The sequence below is a fragment of the Xiphias gladius genome, chromosome 12, assembly GCF_016859285.1.
Source record: "Xiphias gladius isolate SHS-SW01 ecotype Sanya breed wild chromosome 12, ASM1685928v1, whole genome shotgun sequence".
Taxonomy (NCBI): domain Eukaryota; kingdom Metazoa; phylum Chordata; class Actinopteri; order Istiophoriformes; family Xiphiidae; genus Xiphias; species Xiphias gladius.
This window is the reverse complement of record NC_053411.1, coordinates 18,021,606-18,043,445: the sequence shown is the minus strand read 5'-3', so window position 1 is coordinate 18,043,445 and position 21,840 is coordinate 18,021,606. Positions and strand designations below refer to the sequence as shown.

General features: G+C 43.2%; 2 protein-coding genes across 7 annotated transcripts in view; one reads left to right on the top strand and one right to left on the bottom strand.

The window, feature by feature from the left end:
* txk (TXK tyrosine kinase) overlaps positions 1 to 21,840 on the top strand; it is a 64,786-nt gene that overhangs the window by 28,364 nt on the left and 14,582 nt on the right. For 2 of the 5 annotated variants that reach the window (XM_040140786.1, XM_040140781.1), the window contains exons 3-6: positions 11,536 to 11,637; positions 18,450 to 18,494; positions 18,788 to 18,902; positions 19,770 to 19,897. The gene's annotated coding sequence lies outside the window, so the exon portion shown is untranslated. Of the gene's footprint in view, positions 1 to 11,535; positions 11,638 to 18,449; positions 18,495 to 18,762; positions 18,903 to 19,769; positions 19,898 to 21,840 lie in introns of those variants that run through there. The other 3 variants (XM_040140783.1, XM_040140784.1, XM_040140785.1) reach the window with 3 other exon arrangements.
* tec (tec protein tyrosine kinase) lies at positions 52 to 19,906 on the bottom strand. 2 transcript variants are annotated; one of them, XM_040140743.1, is made up of 18 exons: positions 19,741 to 19,906; positions 14,747 to 14,950; positions 14,531 to 14,635; positions 13,775 to 13,856; positions 11,523 to 11,651; positions 10,341 to 10,393; positions 9,978 to 10,210; positions 8,436 to 8,501; positions 7,923 to 7,977; positions 6,961 to 7,043; positions 6,743 to 6,876; positions 5,847 to 5,921; positions 5,556 to 5,727; positions 2,945 to 3,161; positions 2,323 to 2,387; positions 2,075 to 2,193; positions 1,331 to 1,488; positions 52 to 723 (listed from the first exon to the last, which is right to left on the bottom strand). In XM_040140743.1, exons 2-18 carry the CDS (start codon positions 14,882 to 14,884, stop codon positions 631 to 633), a joined length of 1,977 nt encoding a protein of 658 aa, XP_039996677.1. In that variant the 5' UTR covers positions 14,885 to 14,950; positions 19,741 to 19,906; the 3' UTR covers positions 52 to 630. The 2 variants fall into 2 exon arrangements, with proteins under 2 accessions (XP_039996677.1, XP_039996678.1); XM_040140744.1 differs by lacking the exon at positions 1,331 to 1,488.

Sequence of the window (21,840 nt, the reverse complement as noted above, 5' to 3'; positions counted from 1 at the left end):
ACAACACTTCCTTACTGGAAAGAAAATTAGGCTTTGGATCGTGTGTTGTGGTTTGAAGTACTTTTTTTTTTTTTTTTTTACTCGATACCGTAGCTGACCTTTTTTCATTTCTGACCTAGGGACCTAAGGTCCAGGTCTGAGGGGACGTCCCCCGAGGAAACACTGCGGCTGGATGGATTCATTTGCACAGACAGGTGGCTAATGTGTCCATCACGAACGCCTATTATTATGTTTTCCACATCGCTATCAGTTCCTGTACGTCTCACTTATCCTAAAACAAATCTGACAGGAGCAGATGTGTGTGTTATGAATGTAACTTCAGTTTTCACTGCTGTCAGTCCAGCTGTTCAGGAAACTCGAAGGCGACTTGTCCGCCAATGTTGATATGATCGAGTGGACTACAGCCGGTGCGACTGGTCCTTCCCTTCCATCTGATAGGTCAGCTTCAGACAGCCTAGGTACTGTTACACTGCGTTCTCCATGTTGCTGTCCCGTTTTCTTGCACAGTAAGTTAAACGACGACTGCCATGACATCCTGGAGAGTGGCAGGTTAGCATAGAAATGGCCACGGAGCAGGAGTTAGGGGCCAACGTGGCAGTCGGTGGATGGTGGAAGCTGCTGGTTTCTCGGTCAGTTGGCCAGTTCGTGGGGAGGGACGTCACCCTCCAGAGCGTCGGAGATCATCATGCAGAGCTGAACGAACGACGGACGCTCCTCCGGTCTCTGCAGACAGAGAGAGAGAGAGAGAAAACAGCCTTGATGTTATCATTTCATGCTGCCTCAAAATGTGAACTTCAAAAGTGCAGCAGAGGCTAACTCAAAGAAGAGGTGGAACTTCAGCTCTCTTTCTTTTCTTTTAACTTCCTGTTTACACCAACAGTAAATAATGGCTTAATCCAGGACGACTATCGACGTAGAACTTCTCTCCTTATTAAAGTAACACCGGCAATTGTCCCACCAACGATAATCTTGGTCGCAGGGGACATTTTTCTAGATAAATAGAACTTTAAGTTCCTTTTCCTGTTAATACCTCCGTACTTTTACTTTCAGTTTAGGTAGGATTTTGAACAAAGGCCTCTTACTTGTAATGGAGTGTTTTTGGATCGACTTAATTTGTATTATGTTGAAAATTTAAATACTACTTCTACTACTCATAATAATACTGACAGATTCTCAATCAGGAAAACATAAAGGTCAAATATTGTTACCAACGAAATGGGGGCTGACAGACAAGGCTTCCTTTACAGTATTCATCATGATTTTTTTTTTTTTTTAAGTACTTTGAGACGTAACTGAACCAGAGACACAGATGTTTCCTCTCGGGTCTCACCTCGTGCCAACAGAGCTGCATGATGTCATAGATGGCGGGCGAGGCCATTTTGGGCCTGAACAGGCGGTGACCCTGGGTTACCAAGGCAACCACCTCGTGGTTCTGATGCTGTTCAAACGGCATGCGACCCTCGGTGAAAACTTCCCACATCAACACACCTGGACAGACACCCGTAAAAAAGTAGAGGCTTTGGCAGAGTAGTGAGATTTCCTTTTAGAGCACTCGTCTGGCAGAATGTGTAAAGTCAGTTCACAGTTAACACATGGGAAGAAACCCGCGGCGGCCACTTTATTAGGTACACGTGATGCGTTGTGCTGGACTGCATCATATTCAGAGGTGTTTCTAAAAGTTAGAAACACCTTTTAATTACAGCGGCAAGAAAAAGTATGTGAACCCTTTGGAATTACCTGGTTTTCTGCATTTATTGGTCATTAAATGTGATCACGCGGGAAATTTGAATTGTCTCCACCATTTGTTTATCCCGATGAACAGACGCCTAAGTAGTAGGGGATGGAAACGCACATTAATATTCTTGTTTGGTTTTTTTTTTTTTAACCAATTTTCTGGAAAATCAGTAAGAAATTGCACTACATTCAGATCGGAGACCTCGGTATTGTGTCTACTCTGGACCAACACCCAATCCCTGCAGAGTCGAGGCTGACGGAACCTGATGGTCTAATCAGTGATAGTCTCAGATTCTTTTATGATTGTACTGATGACTTAATGACATTAAAGTGCGCTCACCATAGGACCAGACATCCGACATGCTGCTGTATTTGCAGAAGTTAAAGACCTCAGGAGGCGACCACTTCACAGGAAACTTGGCACCCGATGAACTGGTGTACTGGTTGTCTAACACATATCTACATAAAACGCACACGTATTTAAATGAGACAGCACACCAGACTGCAGTCTTTTTACCAGCTGACTTGTTGTAAGTCAGACTGAGTAGAAGAAGACAGAGTGTAAATGTGTGGGGACGGCGATCATACCTGGCCATGCCGAAGTCGGACACCTTCACTACCAGAGCCTCGTTCACCAAACAGTTTCTGGCAGCCTTCGGAGGAGATGGAGGGAAGGAAGACGAAAGAAACCAGGAAATTAAACAGGAAGGAATGAACAGGAAAAAAAAAAGAACACATTCTATTAAGCAACAGCAGCTTTGTCGTACACTTCATTGCCACATACTATCTGCAGCGGACACAAGTGGTGAACACAGCGGTGACATATCATCACTTTTTAAGTTGAGATGGTGAACCTGTTAGCAAACAGTTGCTTATTTACACACCAACACGATCATTCATTTGGAGTCTTGTTTGTGTCCGCGTGATGAATGTTCACCAGTGTTCACTCTCATTCAGAAGGTGGCATACTCGGCCTCTATGTAGCCTTCTCTGTCTTATGGAATAACATGTTCTATGTAACCAGCCAATTTCAAATGGAATTGAAAGGCAGTAGATCTTTTCAAAACACGTCTCCACATAGGACAAGTCCTTGAAAACCGGACGTTAGTTCTGAAGTCAAAAGTTCTCGCGGCGGAAAAGTTGCTACAAACTTCAGTCAGGATGGTAAAAACGGATCCTGTACGGGAATGAAAAAGTAACTTGACGTCACCAGATCTCTGTGGATGAAACCGTTGGCCTCCAGGTGCTCCATGCCCTCGCTGACGTCCAGGCAGATACTCAGCAAGGACCCCAGGCTGAAGCTGCCCCGCCGCTGCCTGAGGAAGTTCAGCAGGCAGCCGTGCTCCATGAACTCTGTGACGATGTAGATGGGATGCTGCTGGCTGCACACTCCGTACAGCTGCACCAGTTTAGGGTGGGACAGTCTCCTGGAGAAAACACACTAATTATAGACTGGGATAAGACACCGCTTATCCCCCACCCACAGCGCCGTCCTGTCACCCCTTCCCAGGAGATTTAGCAACCCCTCACTCTTTGCCTCAGGTGACTTGCAACGCCAGTCAGTCATTACAGCCAGGAGCAGTAATGAGCCAAGTGACATCAATGGCCTCGATGACGCTTTATTCACTGCAACCTGGAGCATGTTTTTACACCTTCAACCTATTTTCTTTCGTCTTGAGCGCATAGCTACTGTAAACTGACCGCGCATCAGGCTGCGAGCGCTGCCAAAACGCCTCCGCATGAACAGTAGCACTGTGGCTGACTGGATTCGTGCTGCTTTTGCTAAACAGCATAGGCAGACGAGGCACAAGTGCCGAGATTTCTAGCTTTTGCCTTGTTCTTTCTTTGAGAACAAACTTCACCGTGCGGCGGTTCAGGACTCGTCCGCTTTAGCAGTGCGGCTACGGAGCCTACGCACACGGGAAAGGCAGGGCAAGCTTATTTGTGTGGCATCTTTAAACCAGGCAATTCAAGGTGATTTACGTAAATCATTAAATACATTACATTAAGAAAATATAAAGACGCTGAAGGGTTATTTTTATGTGTTTTTATATATTGTCTTGTTATGAGATTAAAAGAAAGTGGCTTGTGGTGTTTATTACACTCAGGCGCAGGTACTAAACAGAGGTGTTATTCTGCAAAGAATGCACCCAAAGATATATGGTTGTTTATATGTGATAAACAACCCCTTATCTGGAGGCGGCATGGCGGTGTGAGAAACTGTCCTGGGGTGCTTTGAAGTGTCTTGTCTTTTATTGCCTGTTTTTCTACAGATAAGCCGTTCAATGGGGAGAGTCACGCGTGTCCAGAGTGGAATGTCCGTACGAGGGGGGCACATACCTGAGGAGCAATGGAGGTCTCAGCCAATAAGAAGATGACCATGCCGACAATGTTCTTTATGATGTTTAAACCTAATTTCTGCTGGACCAGGGAGAGACTAGTCACTCAGACTTCGTGAACTGATGTGGATGCTGTATGCTTGTCAGGGACGCAGAGTCTGGTCCAGAGCTCTGTAAGCAACCTCAATCTTTAAGACTCTGCTGTATTTTAATAAATAGATGTGAATTTAACTTTTTGCGTCCTGCATACTTCACTAAACGAATGCGCGAGTCCTGATGTTTTGAAGGATGGACTCAACAACGCATACAGAAAAAAAATGGGATTTTAAAAACCACTGCCGAAGCTTCTCGTAGGCTGCGCTTAAGATGACAAGCACCTCTTAAAACAATGTAGCTGCATTTTCCTCCCACGAGTTTCTGATGCTGGCGGAGGCTGTTGCGACTGAGAACATCAGGCAAGCTGAAGGAAGGACTCAGAAGGTCTCCTCCGTTTCAATAAACGCACATCTGGCAAAGACATCTCCGCTGCAGACCGTCACCGCCGCTCCGTGCGAGTGAACGTAAACAGGGGCGACTGGACGGGAGACGTCTTCCATCCAGTAACGGGACGAGGCAAAATAAGCTGGACACAACCTCAGTATGGATCATAATCAAAGATGAACTGTAAATCAAAATTGTAGGTGTCTACTGCAGGACTGCCATCAACCACTCGCGTAAAGCACAGATCCATTTTTAGTTTTTAGCTTCACCTATTGAACCAAGGAGAACTGGCCTCACGGAGCCAAACGACGTTTTACAAGCTCAAGTTTCACCGCAGACTTCAAAGAAAATATCCGCAGAGAACCAGACGAGTCCAGGACGTACGGGACGTAATCACTCTTCGTTGCTAGTTTAATCACCTGAAGCACACGAACAACAAGGTCTCACAACCTGAAGCCTTAGTCAGCGACCGCGCGGCTTCTGTGACGCCACCGGCCATCCAGTCAGAGTGTAGGCGAGAGTTGTCAGTCGTCACTCGTCAGTTTCTTCAGTCTGTTGTCACGTTCGTTGTCAAGCAGGCGTTGAACTAAAAAAAAAAATCCTGTTTCAAAGCGGTTTGATTTTTGAACCGTTCGTCGTGGTGCTGATTTGTGAGCTCGTTTTGAGGCATCACCCGGCCCTTCTGCTGCACCCTGGCAAAACGCGACCTTATCCTTTGTGTCAATCACAGGCCACCATAGCTCCAGGGAACAAGAGGAGCAGAGTGCACGTAGTTGGACTTCTTACAAGTCACCAGTGGAGGGCGGCAGAGATGAAAGGTGACTCACATAGACTCTGCCACGCAGGGCCATCACCTCATAATGCAGGTAACTAACCCTCTCCCTCACCTCTTTTTCCTCCCCACCTCCTTTTCTTTTCCTTTATTCTATCTTCCTCTTTCATCTCTCCTCCTTTCTCGCTCCCTCTTTAATTTCTCCACCCCCTCGTCTTCTCCGTCCTTACATCATGACCTTGGCCTCCTCGATGAAGTCCTCCTCGTACATGGCCCCCTCCCTGATGGCCTTGATGGCCACTTTGTGCTGAGCCCGCCACTTGCCGAGCCTCACCAGGCCGAACTGACCGCTGCCCAGCTCCTTCATGAAGGTCAGCTCGCTGGGGTTGATCTCCCACTTCTCTGGAGGGGGGTGGGAGAGAGAGGAGGAAGGCACGACGGGAGTAAAGACAACGAGGTTTGCTCATGATCGACATCGTTTGAAAGGTACAGAACCTGCAGAGTGCTCTGTTGGGACTCACCGTAGCTGAAGCCAGCGGTGGACGGAGCAGACTTGTCATGTTTTCCTACGGGGTACCTCAACCTTGCTACAAGACCTGAGACAGAGAGACATAAAAAATATTAAGAAAGACAGAGACATTTACATATAATGTAATGAAAATAACGGTGTGTTTGAATGTGCAGAAGAAAGCCGTGGCTTGAAGGGCCGAGCGAATATTTACAGCTTGGATATCGAGCTCCGTCGAGCTACGTTAACAATGTGAAGCATTAAAAGAAAATTAAAAATGAATCAGATATTGAGTTCGGATTTTATTCTGATCCACTGTAGCTGCTCGTTTATTTTCATGAGTGTGCAGCCGACATCAAACAAAATACCACCGCGACTTATGGAGAATACAAATTAAAGGGGAAATGAAAAACGACCAAAAGAAAAAAACAAACTATGATTATGATGCACTGGTCAGGACAATCAGGACATAATTAAACGTTAATAAGAAGCTCCTGCTCTTCTGGTCCATAACCTGCAGTTACATATAAGCTCTTTTTTTTCCAGCTTCTAGAGCCTGAATTGCAGTTTCCATTTTCAAAATGTCATTTGTCAATATCCATTTGTCATTTCAGTATCAAATTTCATTTTTCCGTTTTCTTTCCTTATTGCCTGATTATCCCGAGTAGTACGGTAAAATAATAGTTTTTTTTGCCATTTTCTCCTTTAATTTAATTCTGGGTGAAAAGTATCTTTTACTATAAAGACCTGCACTGAGTTGAGGTAATCGAAATTTCTGTTTCTTCCATTATACCACGGAAAATCTACTGAAAAGCAAGTTTACCTGTATTATCTAGATGGCTACCAAGTTAGCTAGTTAGAGTATGGTTAAGTCATGTACTACATCACGATGACCGACGCGTTGTTCACCTGCTGCGTTGTGCTTGTGGTACTCGATCAGGTCGGGGATGGAGCTGAACACGTGTTTCTCGGCCAGGTAAAACTGAGGAGGCAGGTCTTGTGTCTCCTTGATGTGGTAATGTTTTATAGCTGCACCTCCCTCCCTACGAACACAACCAGAGCATTAAAACAACATCCACAACGCTAAATGTTTCGTAGTTGTTTTAACAGACATATAGTCCCATTACACTGCGGCAGACTTGGCGTAGAGCGAGACGGTGTAGGTCCCTGGGGTGCTGGAGTCTCTGACAATGAAGGCTCCTTCTTTGTCCTGCAGGGGGCGACACAAAGGCGTAGACCGAGGCTCAAAATTAGATGCCATGTTTTGCCTTTGTTGGACAGCTGATAGTACAGAGGCAGACAGAAAATGAGGGGGGAGCCAGAATCTAACCCCAGACATTGAAGTTAAATGGTGTGCACACTATCCCCTAACTGATCAGGTACCTGGTCTCCCCAGGATTATTCTTTATTTTGTTTTCCCATGAACACAAGAAAGTTTGTTTGTGGCCCTAGCATAGATATGGCTTATTTCGTCAATCCTTATTTCCTAAAAATAAGACAACACTTTGTATATTTTGTGGTTTCATTTTTTAAGAAAGTATTTTGTGATCTCATCAAATGCTTTTTTTAAAACCTTTTTTGTGTTTGGCGATTAATTATAATAATCAAAAAAGTCTATTACTTTGTTAGCAGGAAATATACTTGCCCTTTTGAGCTTTCAAGTATTTGATGTCTTTATGAGAGAGTTGACAGTAGAGCAATGACCAGTAAGGAGGAAGGAGTTACATGCAACTAAAGTCCTCAGCTGGCCTTGAACCCTAAACCTCTAGGCCACCAGAGCCCCCCTAGACTTTCTGTACTCTATCAACTGCTTTATTTTGGATATTTTTTCACCTTAGAAGGACAGAAAAAAAATAGGACTTGTGAGAGTCCAATGCCAAAGAGGGGAGGTTGAAGAGGGACTAAAGGAGGACGGAAACACGGAAAATGAAAGGAAAAAAGAAAGAAGGCGAATGGAGGAAAACAGCGAAGGAAAGGAGAAGCAACAGTGAGGAAAAAGTGTCAAAGCAGTAAAAATAAGAGGAGGAAAAGACACACGGAAGTAACAAAGAAACTAAAGGGGGAGAGAGTAAGTTAACAGAACAGTCACCTCATTCCTCAGCAGCTCCTCTGCCTTGTTCCTGTTGACTTGTTTACTGTACCAACTGGAACAAACAGAGAAACGTCCCAATTACAATGAGATCTTAACGGTTCTATTCAGATCTCTGCATATTACAAGTCCTCTGAATCCAAATGTCAGCTGCCATAAGATGAGACTTAACACCTAAATGAGAAGAATCCACATCACCAATTTGTGGGTAAAAATCAAAAAATCTGGGTAAATTTGCGCCATGAAAAATATTGAGCGCGTTTAATTTATCGGAAGCTCGACGTGCCCTAACCCTGCAGTATGCGCACTTGAAGCCTTGCAGACTCGATAAATTGTGGATTGGGACACCCCTCGTCGCTTAATGCGCAAAGTCCGCGAGTCAACAAGTGCAAAAAAAGTCCAGACATTTGGATTCAGCCAGTATCAAAACTGTTACGCCAACACGTCCTGTAACTTTATAGTGGCAGGTGGTGTGCTGGTGCTGATCTACAGTGAACCGATTAACGCACTCACACAAACTGCACCAGGTTTCCAGATTTCTTCTCTGTTACATAGTTACTTGGGATGTAGCCTTCCTCGCTGTCGAACGCACAACCACACACACACACACACACACACACACACACACACACACACACACACACACACACACACACCAATCACCAAAACACATAAAAAACACGAAAGGAAACAAGCAGGGAAACAGGTTAGGATGTCAAAACACAGAAAAAAACGTAGTTCCACCACTATTCACTCACATTTTAGGGCTCAAAATGCCAACACTTTAAAATCAGTCAGCAACCGCAGTTCACTCTCACTGCACCGTTCAATTCATAGTGAGTCTGAATCCCATTCAGTTGAACTGAAAATAGCCACAACAACCAGTGACATCGAACCAGCACATTAATTTAAGTCCAGTCCGATGAAAAATGGCGATGACATTGAGGTGTCTGAAATCGTTGCTGCTCACTACAGAGGCTGCAGCCTTACCAACACGCTGATGTTTAGGTTTATGCTCACCATCCTAGCGTGTTAGCATGCTAACATTTGGTAATTAGCACTAAACACAAAGTACCACTGGGGCAGATGGGAATAGTTTTGCGGCAATTTAAAATGGTTTGACGTTAATAATAATTGATTTCGTCACATCTGTTTTTATTCTTTGTCTTACTTTTATTTGGAGGATAATCATGGTTTTGTACTTGGAACTACGGTTCACATAATGCTTTGGGGACATTAAACAGGAAGTATAATGTTGCTGTGGACCACACCTTTGGCCTTTTGTTTACATTTGGGCAAATTGGCACCAATAAAAGTATGCCGAATTAGCTATTATCAGTTCCTGTTTGTGATGTAACCATGGTTGTACAGATGATTAGCACCGGATTCATTTATTGATCGAGAAAACTTAAAAATGTCTTGATTTTAAGGCAGGTTCTGGAGTTATAAGGAGCGTCTTTTTTCTATGATTCCAAAGCAGGCTCCCGGGCCTTTATTTGCGATGAACAAATGGGACAGTAAGATCGTCAGAAAAAGTCAGTCACTCCGAATGTAAAAAAATGTGTATCATGTCTGCGTGTTCAGATCTGACTGCGAGAAAGAGTGCGATTTCTGTCACAATTTACCTTAATTGCCTCGATGAGCTGTGCGTCACAGCTGCTGCTGAAACTGCTGACTTTGATGATACGCAGGCCAAATAAGAGGCCAAACTACAGTAACTACTACTTCCTGTTGTTCTGTAGAACATCTGTCCCTTTCATCTCACACGGTATTTTTGCCTCAAATCTCTCGCTCCACACCCCTCTGCAGAGGCACGCCTCACAGTTTCAGAACCTCTAAACCAGACCATTTGACAAAGTTATCTATTAGTTTTTACAGTTCATGCTGAGGGCACAACGAATCTCTGCTCCAAATTTCGTGGCAATCCATCCAATAATCGTGAGGATGTTTCAGTCCAAATGGTGGACCAGCTGACCAACATCGCCATCCATAGAGCCACGCCGCAGACGGACAACACTTCTTACTTACATTGACCGTCATGGCGTTCACACTCACCCATACTTGTTGCGCGCCTTGTACCAGTTGACGTCGCACTTTTCAAGGATGACGTACTCGTCTCCTTTGACCAGACTCAGGTCGTGTGGCTCGGTGCCCGGGAAGTTGTACAGAGCCACCACCACCACCTCCTCCTCCTCGTCGTCATCGTCGTCATCCCCGTCGTCGTCGTCGTCGTCGTCATCGTCGTCGTCATCCACAGGGGTCGGGGGGAGGGGAGGAGGAGGCCGCCGCTGGTGGAAGAGGAACGGGGGGAGGAGGAATGAAAAAAACGCTCGTAGGATGTGGTTGTGATTGATTCGTTGATCATAATGGTGTGTGTGTGTGTGTGTGTGTGTGTGTGTGTGTGCGGTTAGCAGTTACCCTTCCATCTTTACGTTCCTCTCCAGGAATCGGAGGCAAAGGTTTTCTTGTAACTAGAAAAGAGGAACAGAAACAGTTAACCAAGCAGAAACCATTGTATCACTTTGACCTCTGGCCTTTGACCTCTTGCTGCCGGTTGTTTGTAGTATTGCTAATATCAGGAATTGAATCTGATCATACAGCTGCAGCAGTTGCGAGTTTGAATGAATCAGCTAACAGGTTACGTTTAATCTTAGCAGTGTGATTTCGTGTTTTTGGTCCGACAACATCATATCTGAAAGAGCTCATAGTACCTTACTACCCCACTAGAACACTGCGCTCCCAGAACGCAGGCTTGCTTGTGGTTCCTGAGGCTACAGGAGTAGAACAGGGGGCAGAGCCTTCAGTCGTCAGGCTCCTCTACAGCGGAACCATCTTCCAGTGTTGTTCCTGGAGGCAGACACCCTCTCCAGGTTTAAGAGCAGGCTTAAAACCTTCCTTCTCGATAAAGCTTACAGTCAGGGCTGGTTGAGGCTTTACTTGAACCATCCCCTAGTCATGCTGCTACAGGACCAGACTGCCAGGGGACCTCCCATGATGCACCGAGCTCCTCTCTGCTCCTCTCCATCTGTTCATATTCATATCCCATCGGTGCTCGTAACTAACTCGGATTCTTCTCTCTCCCGTAGTTTTGTGCTTTCTCGTCTCTCTCCTCTCTCTTCCTGTCGCTTTCTGCAGATATCTCTGCCCCTGGTGCTGCAGAGTCTGGATCTGTGACTGCAAACCACCTACTGCCCCCGTTATTAGTCTTATTAATTATTATTATTCCTATTGTCAGTCGTATTATTAGTCCTATCACTGTATTATTAGTCTTATTATTATTAGTCCTATTATTGTCATTTTATATCTTTAGGCAGACGGCCGCCCACCATGAGCCGGGTTCTGTTCAAGGTTTCTACCTGTTAAAAGGGAGTTTTGTCCTTGCTGCTGTCGCCAAGCGCTTGCTCCTTGGGGAACGTCGGTTCTCCGTAAATATAACTATAAGACTTGATTTTACGGTTTAGGTTAGAATCAGGTTTTAGTGAGTGTTAGGGTGAGGGTTGGAGTTTCTGTCGCCCAGCTGTGATGACTGTGGACTAGGGAACGCATTGTGGTGTCAGGGTCCTCTGCAAGTATAGAAGGACTAATGTGTGTGTCTCTTACTCTCTCCGAACAGGTTGTACTCCTCGCAGCCCAGCGCCTGTTTTTCTGCCTGGCGACAGCAGAGCCACGCCCCCTCCTGCCAGAACTGGGGGTGAAACTTCGTCAAGACCACAAGGTTGTCTTTGATCTCTGCGCGCACACACACACACACACACACACACACACACACACACACACACACACACACACACAAAAGGGTATTTCGAAATAAGTGAGTTCACATGAATTTTGCAGCCATTTGTTTACAGCGACGTGTTCGGTTCTTTTAACCCAGTGGGCAATTTGGTGACTATCAGAAATTCCAAACACCTTTGACCCAGAACCGCGAGATGGCCGATGTGAACGGTTTTTCCTCACTCGGCTTCTCGTTTAAACAATATGCCGTGGACGCATTAGACCTCCCATTTCTAAACCTCCTTATTTTTTTCCCACAAACAAGTGGAATTGCTGCCGGAGCGCTTCTGTTTTTGTGTTTTGTCGTGTTAAAAATCTTTTAACTCCACTGGTATCTCTCCAAAGCCGACATCCATTTCAACCGGCTGGTCATCGCAGTGGTTAGCATTAGCCACGGATCAGTGGCTAGCATAACAGCTAGCTGGGGAATTTTTGCTGCCACCATCAAGAGTTTTGTTTCGGTTTTCTGTGCTCTTTCCACTCGTTTTAGATCACATTTCTGTCAAGTTTGATCGATAAACAGATGAAACACTGCTGTTTGAATCACCTGAACTGAATGAGACAAACGTTTCATGTTACCTGACACGGGTCTACGGTCCTAAAAGAAATAGTTCCACGCTGTGGTAAATGTGCTAATTTGCTTTATTTCCAAGAGTGAAATGAGATTGATACCACCCTCGTGGTTAGGTTAACTTATGATGAAGACTGGAAGCGTGCGGAAACAGCTAGCCAAACTAGCCTGGCTCTGTCCAAAGTTCAAAAATACCAATTCCCAGCTAGGAGTCAGACAGTGGGAATAGTTCAAAGTAATGCTGATACCAGTGAACTATTCCTTTGAGTTAAAGGTGTAAGTTTTAAGAACATATTTGATAAATTCAAAAATTTGAATTAACTGACCGTGCGCCCTTTTGTTACTGTTGCGATCCACGTCAGAAACTGCACGTACGGCAAATAGTTTACAATAATCAAAGTGGCAGATTTGCTTCTCGAAATGTGCGAGATGATAGGTCTTTGATTTCAGACAGAGATAGACGAAAGCAGGTGTCCTCATTCGTGCACAGCGACCGTTGATCTTGCTGACTGAAGTGACAGCTGTAGCAAGCAGATTTTTATCAGCTGCAGCCAGCAAGCTAACTACCCGAGTTGGTAGGAAACTCCCTCTCCAAGTGGCTTTTCAACGTTTCCAGCTGTCTTATTTGAAAACGGGAAACCTTCAAAAGAGTCTAAAATATGCAGGTCAGCATGTTGAGAATGGATTATGGCTGCAAAGGAAAATCACTGTTTTGGGGAGAGGTTTGGCCAATGGTCAGTTAACTTTAACTTCCCCCTATATATGTTTACATTTTTGCGAACTTGCACCAATAAAAGTATGCTGAATGAGCTGTTAGAAGGTCCTGTTTGCTGTCAGTCACTGGATTTCTTTGAGTCTGAAGAAAACTTAAAAACGAGATGCCTCTCGGGAAAGTTCTGGAGTAAGGGGGGTCTTCTTATTTTAAATGACTTCTGAGCAAATTTATCAGTGTTTATTCACAACAGACATTAGAGATGATCATATCCCCGGAAAGTGTAAACCACCTGCATGAACCTGTCCCTTACACCTCACGCAGTATCCTTTCCTCACGTCTCTCCCTCCACAACCAATTGTTACATTAGTTTAATTAAATTATCGGGTAGCATCCAGTGTTTCTGTTGTGAGTACCATTAAAACTGAACGTCCAGAGGAGGTCAGTGGCTTTAAAGTGGCATCTGACCTTGCCACCCGTGTGTCCATCATGTTCTCTGTGAAAGGTCATGTACGAAAGGTGCAAGAAAGAACGGTGGAAAAAGTGGGGGCTGCTAGGAAAGTTGCAGCGTGCGAAAGCCTGTTTCACTATGTGGTAGAAAGTGTGAAAACGTCTTTGCACCAGCCAAGACTGTAAACTGTGTGTGTAATCTATCATATAACCATGACTGTCTGGCAGAAGAGAGAGTGCTTCTCAATGGGACTTTCCAGTTTAAATAAAGGTTAAATAAATAAACATTTCCGCCGGTGTAAGCTCCTCTTCTGTTTTAGAGAATAGAACAGAACAGAGACTGACCGTCTTTCAGGCTCTGGACCCAGAGACTTCTGCTGTCGTGACTCGGAGCAAAAACATAGAGTGTGTTGGTATCATACACCACCTAGGGGAAAAACACACACAGACCGAGGTTAAGTTTTCAATCAAGATGTTTGTGGCACAATGCAAGTTAGGGATTACCTTTAGATTTAAAGACAGCTTAAGGACTACATTTTCTCCTCAGTGCCATTCCTCTCTGAAGAGAATAAAGGTGTTGAATGTGAATTTTTTTTTTCAGGGCTTCTACTTATTTACACTTATGTTGAGCCTTCCATGTTCATTCTTGAGTGTGACAAAAAAAATCCTATCGAAAGCCAGCAGTTTATCCAAATGATATAAAATCACACTATTTGGAGGCAGAGCTGACCTAAACATGTCAGCATTAATCCCTCACTGCAGGAAAGCTGCAAGGGCTAAACTGTGATGGACGTTCACGATGGGGGTGATAATTTTCTCACACGTCGGGAGGAAAACCCCGAACCAATCACAGCCGTCGACCTTTTCAGGTTCGTAGGTGTGTTGGTGCCGTAGTTACATTTTTGAGAGGGCGCACGCCAGCTGCAGCACAGGTGACGCAGCACGGCGTCAAACGCAGTCCTGCTCAACTCCTGGCCAGAAAGCGAATGAACATGTTTCCCGAAGATGTCGAACTATTCCCTTAAAGTGACCCACAGGGCGGCTTCGCATGGAAGAGAACTTCTTGCTGGATGTGAGGCGCTGTTATTTGAGACGGGATACCTGAAAGGGGTATTTGTTCTGGCAGGGAATGATTCCTCCCCCGTTCTTGACGATCTCCACACATCTGATGCGGCTCAGCTCGATGGAGCCTCTCCTGAACTTCTTCTGTTGATGGAAACGACATATGTCAACGGCAGCTTCTTTTTTTTTTTTTTTTTTTCTAAACACATTATTAACTGTACAGTAAATAAAAGCAGGAATAAAAAGTAAAACCACCTCTGCTTTTCCATCATAGTACGTCAGCCTGCTCTTGGTGAGGATGAACAGTCTTTCCTTGTAGTTGAGCGGCGACGTCCGCTTCTTCTGCTGAGACCGTTTGATCAGCGTCTCCTCCAATAGCATCTCGGCACTCATCCTAGCCCCGCCCACGCCCTCGGCCCATCGGTGGGTGTCGTCAGAACGCGGCGATGTGGAGCTGAGCTGAGGGGAGACACACAATTTTAAATTTAAAAACATGACTCGGTACACTTACTCATGTACTGCACTTTTGCACAGTAATTTTGATGTACGTGTGCTTTACCTGAGTATTTCCACTTCATGCTACTTTATACTTCTGCTACACCAGATTCAGAAGGAAACGTACTTTTTACTACTGTTTATCAAAGTACGACAAACCAAACACCGATTTTTAATAACCTGAAGGCTGCCGTAAGTTAGCCTACACGCTTGGAAAGGGAGGGGTGAGGGCAGGGGTATTTGGTTGGTTGCCATCTGCAACCTCACCACTAGATACCGCTGATTCCCACACACTGGTCCTTTTAAGCTAGCCAGCAGTATATAAAGTAGTTAAGTAGCTACACCTCGACCAACTACGACGTTAAAATACTGCTTACCTATTAATACATTAATAGTCATCTGATAATATAAAAGTGACTAAATAAGTACTTTTATTTTTGATACTTTAAGTACATTTTGTTGCTAATATACTTTGTGTAAGTAAAATTTTGAATGCTGGGCATCGCTCGTAGTGACAATTTCACAGAGATTACCAGTTCCCCTCAAATCTGTTTTCAACTCTGAGTTTTACTGTCTTCTAGCTCATCGTTTTGTTCAACTGTATGCTGTTTTGTCTCTGCAGCAGGCAGCTGTCTTCATCTAAAGTTCTCTAACAAACCCACTGTCCACTGCCTACTCAGCAGCAAGGCAGCAGACAGACACAGTCAGAGACCAGCCGGTGAACATAGTGGTGCATATTTCTGCTAAAAGAGCCAGACGTTTCCCTCAGGAGCTGGTGGAGACCAAAACCAGAGCTAAAAGAAGAGGGAGTACTGGACTTATATCCACCAGGTGGACATAAACACGACTCTAAATGAATGATAATGCTGCTACGTATCGGCTGGCACTAGAAATAGGTAACTGTTCGCTAGCATGTTCACTACATCAACTTTATTGGCTAATAAGCTGTACCTACAACATTAGCATTATTTCTGTTTTCCCAATGTGGCCAAAGAAAAAAACAGTTAACAGATTTGACAGATCTGAACCCAGAAAATAAAGAAAAAGATGACATTAAACACATCATTGCCTAGAATTACACCCTTCTTCCTGTTTTGTGAAGTAAAACGATCCAGCAGATTTCTCTCCAAAACCAAGCCGGTTTAGCTTGATGTTAAGTCTGCTCAGTGAAATTCCAGTTGTTTAATGATTGTCAATTAATCCAGTGTCTCTAAATTATGAGTTATTGATGTTTAAATTGGAGAGCAATTTTTACGTCATGATCACGGGGACAAATACAGGATATAGGTCATGTAGCAGCGTCCTTTTTAGCCAGGCTAGCAGAATGGCTCTGGGGATGGCAATGTCGGTCTGTCGATCAGACAGATATAGCTCGACAACTATTGGATGGATTGCCATGAAATTTTGCAAAGATATTCACGGACCCCAGAGGATGAATCCTAATAACTCTGATGATCCTCTTGACTTTTCATCACGGTCAAACTTAAAACTCGTCCAATACTTTGTTTTTAGAATCCAATTTTTGCCAAAGCTGTATTTTGTGTTGAGTGCTTGTTAGTAAATGTTTAGGGCTGCAACAAACGATTATTTTCTTGCTTTATCGATGAATTGTTTAGTGTTTGAAATGTTGGTGAAAAATGGCATTCACAATATCTCAGTCACACAAGTTGAACAAGACATTTGATTAATTTGTAATTAAGATTTCAACATTAAGAAATTTGGTTAAATGTCAGATGTGACAAAGAAACACGTGAATTTTGTCACATTTTAAAAGCTGGAACCAACAATAGGTTTGTAATGTTGGTATTTGTGCTTAAAAATGAAGAAATGTCAGTCGACTAAATCGATAACCCAACTAATCGTATCAGCTCTACAAACACTAGCAATACTAACATGCTAAACCAAGATGGTGGATGGCTTTAGACCCCTTTAGTCTTTAGTCCCACAAGAGAAGAAGAGTTTCTTAACCCAGTTTATCGAGACTAAATAAATTCCTAGAACCAGATCTGTACCATCAGTGTGTTCACAGACAGGGAGTCTTTCCTACACATGATAAATCTATACCACAAACGGAAACTGTCTCCTGAATTGTCCCCTGGTGGTTCGGAAGGCTGAGATTTCTGAAAGCTGGGCTCTGATGTACTTTATTGTCTTTTTTTTGGAGAACATTTTCCATAGGGTTTTCTGCATTAATTTTGGTCTTCGCTTCCTCCTGTGTTGTGAAAGGCGCACAGTCATTTAACTCAGAATTTTATCAACTACGTGATCTGAGAAACTCACATTGATCAGCTTTTAATCTTCCTCTCACATCAGTAAAGTAACATTTCTTCTGTTTTGCTTCTTCATATCTGTCTTCTGTACATCTGATTGGCATATTTTACCTTTTTTTTTCTGAAAGTATCTCATTTAATTGCAGTTTGTATTCATCATTGGGTTTGTTGATCTGAATTTAACATGTGGTATTGGTGGTTAGACAGAGATGGACATCAAGCGACTCATAAGCAAAGTCTGTGTTTTAATTTTTAGATTGTACTCATGTGCTGGTTTTCTAATTTTTGATATATATGTAAAATTATATATAAAAGTACCAGTAGAACAATACGAAAATAATCCAAAACAACTAAAAGTCCTGCATTCAAAAGCACAGATGTATGAATAAGTAAAAGTACTGTTTCTGCAGTAAAATGTACCGTATGACTAATGTATTATTATATATGAATCAATGGTGTAAACAGCATTTTACTGTTGAAGCTGTTGGAGGTGGAGCTGGTTCATATTTATATACTTTGTATACAGTTGGTTTGGCCCAGTGGTTCCCAACCTAGGGGGTCGGGCCTCCCCAGAGGGTCACAACATGAATCTGAAGGGGTCGTGAGATGATTAAAGGGAGAGGGAATAAGTTTTTTTGGTCTCTAGTGAAATACTGATTCATTTTAATTCTTTGGGCATCAAACATTCATTTATTTAATTGAAACCATGTGAGAAGTTTAGAGGTGAAATGTCTCCTTGGCCGAACTGCTAACAACTCATAAACATCTGAGATGTGAAAAAGGACCAAACTGAACAGAGTTCATAAGGCAAATATTAACCTTTTATAAGCCTAATATATGATGTTTTATGTAAAATAAAACTAACTAATAACTAATTAGGCCATATAGCTGCCAGATAAAAAGTAAAATTTTTCGCTTTATAATGTAGTGGAGCAGAAGTTTAAAGTAGCGTAAATTGGAAATGCTTAAGTCAAGTACAAGTAACCCAAAGATGCGCTTGAGTACATGTATTTAGTCTTTATTTAGTAAGGATTAATTTAGTTACTTTCCATCAGCGGTTTAGGGAATAGAAGGTCGTTCTAACTAGAGCGGAAAGGCTCAACACATCAGCTGATTAAAAAAAAATTAACTGGTAGCTATTGCGATAACTGATTAAGAATTCTATTCTCTCTCTTGTCTTTCATTTTTGGCAGGTTTCAGCTTCTCAGACATGAGGACCTGCTGCTTCTCTCTGTCATGTAAGACAGTGAATGAAATATCTGTAGGTTTTGGGCGGTGGCTGGACGAGAGGAGACATTTGAAAACGTAACCTGGGATTCTGGGAAACTGGAACGAGCACCTTTTTACCACTTTTTAACATTTCATGGACTAAACAAAGTCGATTGATCGATTGATCCAGAAAATAACCACATTAAAAATAATCCTTAGCTTCCCTTTTAACCCTTGTTTTTTCATGTGATAAAACAAAACAGCCTCAAACAATTCATTTTGCCAAACTATGCTCTAAAGTCAGACACATTTCCTTATTTAGATCAGGAAACGGCTGAGCAAGTGTCTGATGCCGCCCAATTCTCGAAATGTGCCCCGGACACATTTCAGTTGACACTCACTGGTCCGACGAGTCTCTCCCTCAAGTTAATACCCAGGTATGCTGATACACAGCCTAAGGCTTGGCAAAAATTAAATCCCACTCCTGGATGTTTTCTGATGCAGTTAAAGACATGTGCACGTTTGTAGACAATAGTAGAGCATCTGCATCCGGCCATATTGTCTTTATGCAAAACACACATACGGTCATCTATAACAGAGAGTCCTACCGGACAATACTTGAGTTGCAAACGGTCGAGAAAAGGAGAGAGAAATAGAAAAACAACACTTATTGATTGACATTCCAACGTGTCTTCCGTGTTTCCGACATCACTCGAATGCAGCATAAGGAAGCTAAAAGCGCTCCCGGCTCCTCGGGTCAGCGCGCGCGCGCGCGCGAGGCGCAGGTCCCTGTACACCTGCACGCACAGGTGCATCGACGTCATTAGAAAAGTTCAAGCATAAGCAGAGGATTTTCCCGTGACACGTGATGACAGAGCCGAACGGTGTTTCTGTGATACCCTGCTGGACGCGTGTGTGTGTGTGTGTGTGTGTGTGTGTGTGTGTGTGTGTGTGTGTGTGTGTGTGTGTTCTTCTGTGGTTTCACTTTAACAACCTTTCCTGTTACGTTACTTCTACGACTTGTACTTTTTCTGTGTTTTTTTTTTTGTTTGTTTTTAAAATTATTTTAAAAGCAGCTTCTTCCGGTTCCACTTCAGGTCTCTGTCGCCGTGAAGTCCGCCGTTTGTGGCGAAGTGGCAGTTGATTTAACCCAAAAAGAGAGAGAGAAAAAAGAAAAAAAAACTGCAGGAGGTGACATTAAAAAAAACTTAACCAAAAAAAAGAGAGAAAGAAACCCCGAGACGCACGACACGAGCGCAAGCGCGTGTCTCTTACCTTCGCGCTTCATTTCCAGGTGTGTTCAGCTCATCGGTGCCTGTCCGTGTCTCCCCAGGTCGCCGAGACTGAAGAGGAGCGGGATTCAGGAAATGAAGAGAGGGAGGCGGACGCACGACCCAACCTACACGGACACACCGACTTCCTCCTACACACGGTCTGCCGCCGTGTGTGTGTGTGTGTGTGTGTGTGAGAGTGTGTGAGTGAGAGAGGGGGAGAGGGGGAGAGGGAGCCCAGTGGTGTGTGAAATCGCTTCATTAGTCAAATCAGTCAGATAACAGAGTGGAAAGATATAAAACATGGAGCTGCTGCCTCTCTACGGTCCTCATTCGAGATTTTTAACCTGAAGAGAGAGGACATTTTGGACAGCGAGACTCGTTTGTTTTCATTATTGGACAGCGAGACTCGTGGAAATCGACAAGGGTTTAAAAAAATAAAAAAAAGTTGAGGTTTTTTTTTTTTTTTTTTAACGTTTTTGCAAATGGAGGAGATATTTTTAGAGTCCAAATAGTTTAAGAAAATTAGGGACATTCTTAAAAGGCGAAGACTTTGCTTAGAGAGGGACGACACGTCTGGAAAGTTTGGACATTCTTTGAAAATGGGGACATTTTTGTTAGAGTGAGAACAGAATTAAACAGTTGTTGAAAGTGTGGACGTCTTTTTTTTTTTTTTTTTTAGGATATTTTGGACATGTTTGGGACGCTTGAAAGAGTATAGACGTTTGTGGAAAGTGGGGACATCTTTGAAAGTGAGAACTCTTAGACAGTGAAGGCGTTTTTTTTGAAAAGGTGAAGACAATGTCAGGACAACTTTGTAGAGTGAAGACACTTTTGGAATATGAGGGGGAAATTGAGGACATTCTTTTTTTTAAAGGTGGAGACATTTTTGGTAAGTCAGGACATTTTGGACAGCGGGGACATTCTGGAGAGTGAGGACATTTCTGGAAAAGACAACATTATTGAAAAAGGAGGATATTTGTAGAGTGTGATGACAGTTTAAACACTTACGGGACATTTTGGACATTTTTTGGGATCCTTGGAAATTGAGGACATCTTTCAAAATCAAGGACATTTTGAAAGGCAAGGACAGTTCTGATAAGTAAGGACAGTTACGTTTTTGGAAGGTGACAACATACACTACTGAAAAAGTAAGGACACTTTGGGGAAATTGAGGACATTTTAGGAAAAAAAAGGACATTTTTAGAAAGTGATAAGAATTTTAGAAATTTGAGGACACTGGACATTTTTTGAGACCCTTGAAGATTGAGGATACTTTTCAAAATGAGAATGTTCTGGAAAGTGAGGACATTTTGTAAAGTCTTTTCCATACTTTTGATGAGTACAGATGATTTTAGGAAACTGGGATTTTATTATGGAAATAAAGACATTTTTGTACATTTGCAGAAAGTGAGGACATTTTTCAAACTGAGGACATTTTTAGGACACTTTCTGAAAAGTTAGGATATTTTTGGAAAGTGACGACTGTTTGGTAACTTGCCGTGTTTTTCAAAAGTGAGGAGATTTTTTTGGAAAGTAGGTGCTGGTATAATTTCGAAGACGGTCCTTCACGAGTATAGAAGTGCAAACGTGTTTGTGTGTGTGTATAGCCTGAGTTTATACGAAGCCTTTGACTTCGGTCATAACCAGCTGCCCTGTGCCGTAGCTAAATGTTTTCCAACCTCACGCGTCTCTACTCTACCATATTTTAGCCAAACTACCGATCGGCTGTACTGTACTTGACTGACAACCCCTGTCCAACACAAGTCACATGCTGTTTTCTGGCTGGTTTCACTTCTTCTTTTAGGAAAATCATAACAACAATAACATTTTTGTCACCACTATTATTATTAGAAGGAGTAGCAGTAATAGTAGTAGTAGTAATAGTAGCAGTAATAGTAGCAGTAGCAGTAGTAGTAGCAGTAGCAGTAGCAGGAGCAGTAGCAGCGGTAGCAGCAGCAGTAGTAGCAGTAGCAGTAATAGTAGTAGCAGGAGTAGTAGTAGTAGCAGTAGTAGTAGCAGTAATAGTAGCAGTAATAGTAGCAGTAGCAGTAGCAGTAGCAGCAGTAGCAGTAGTAGGAACAGTAGTAGCACCAGTAGCAGT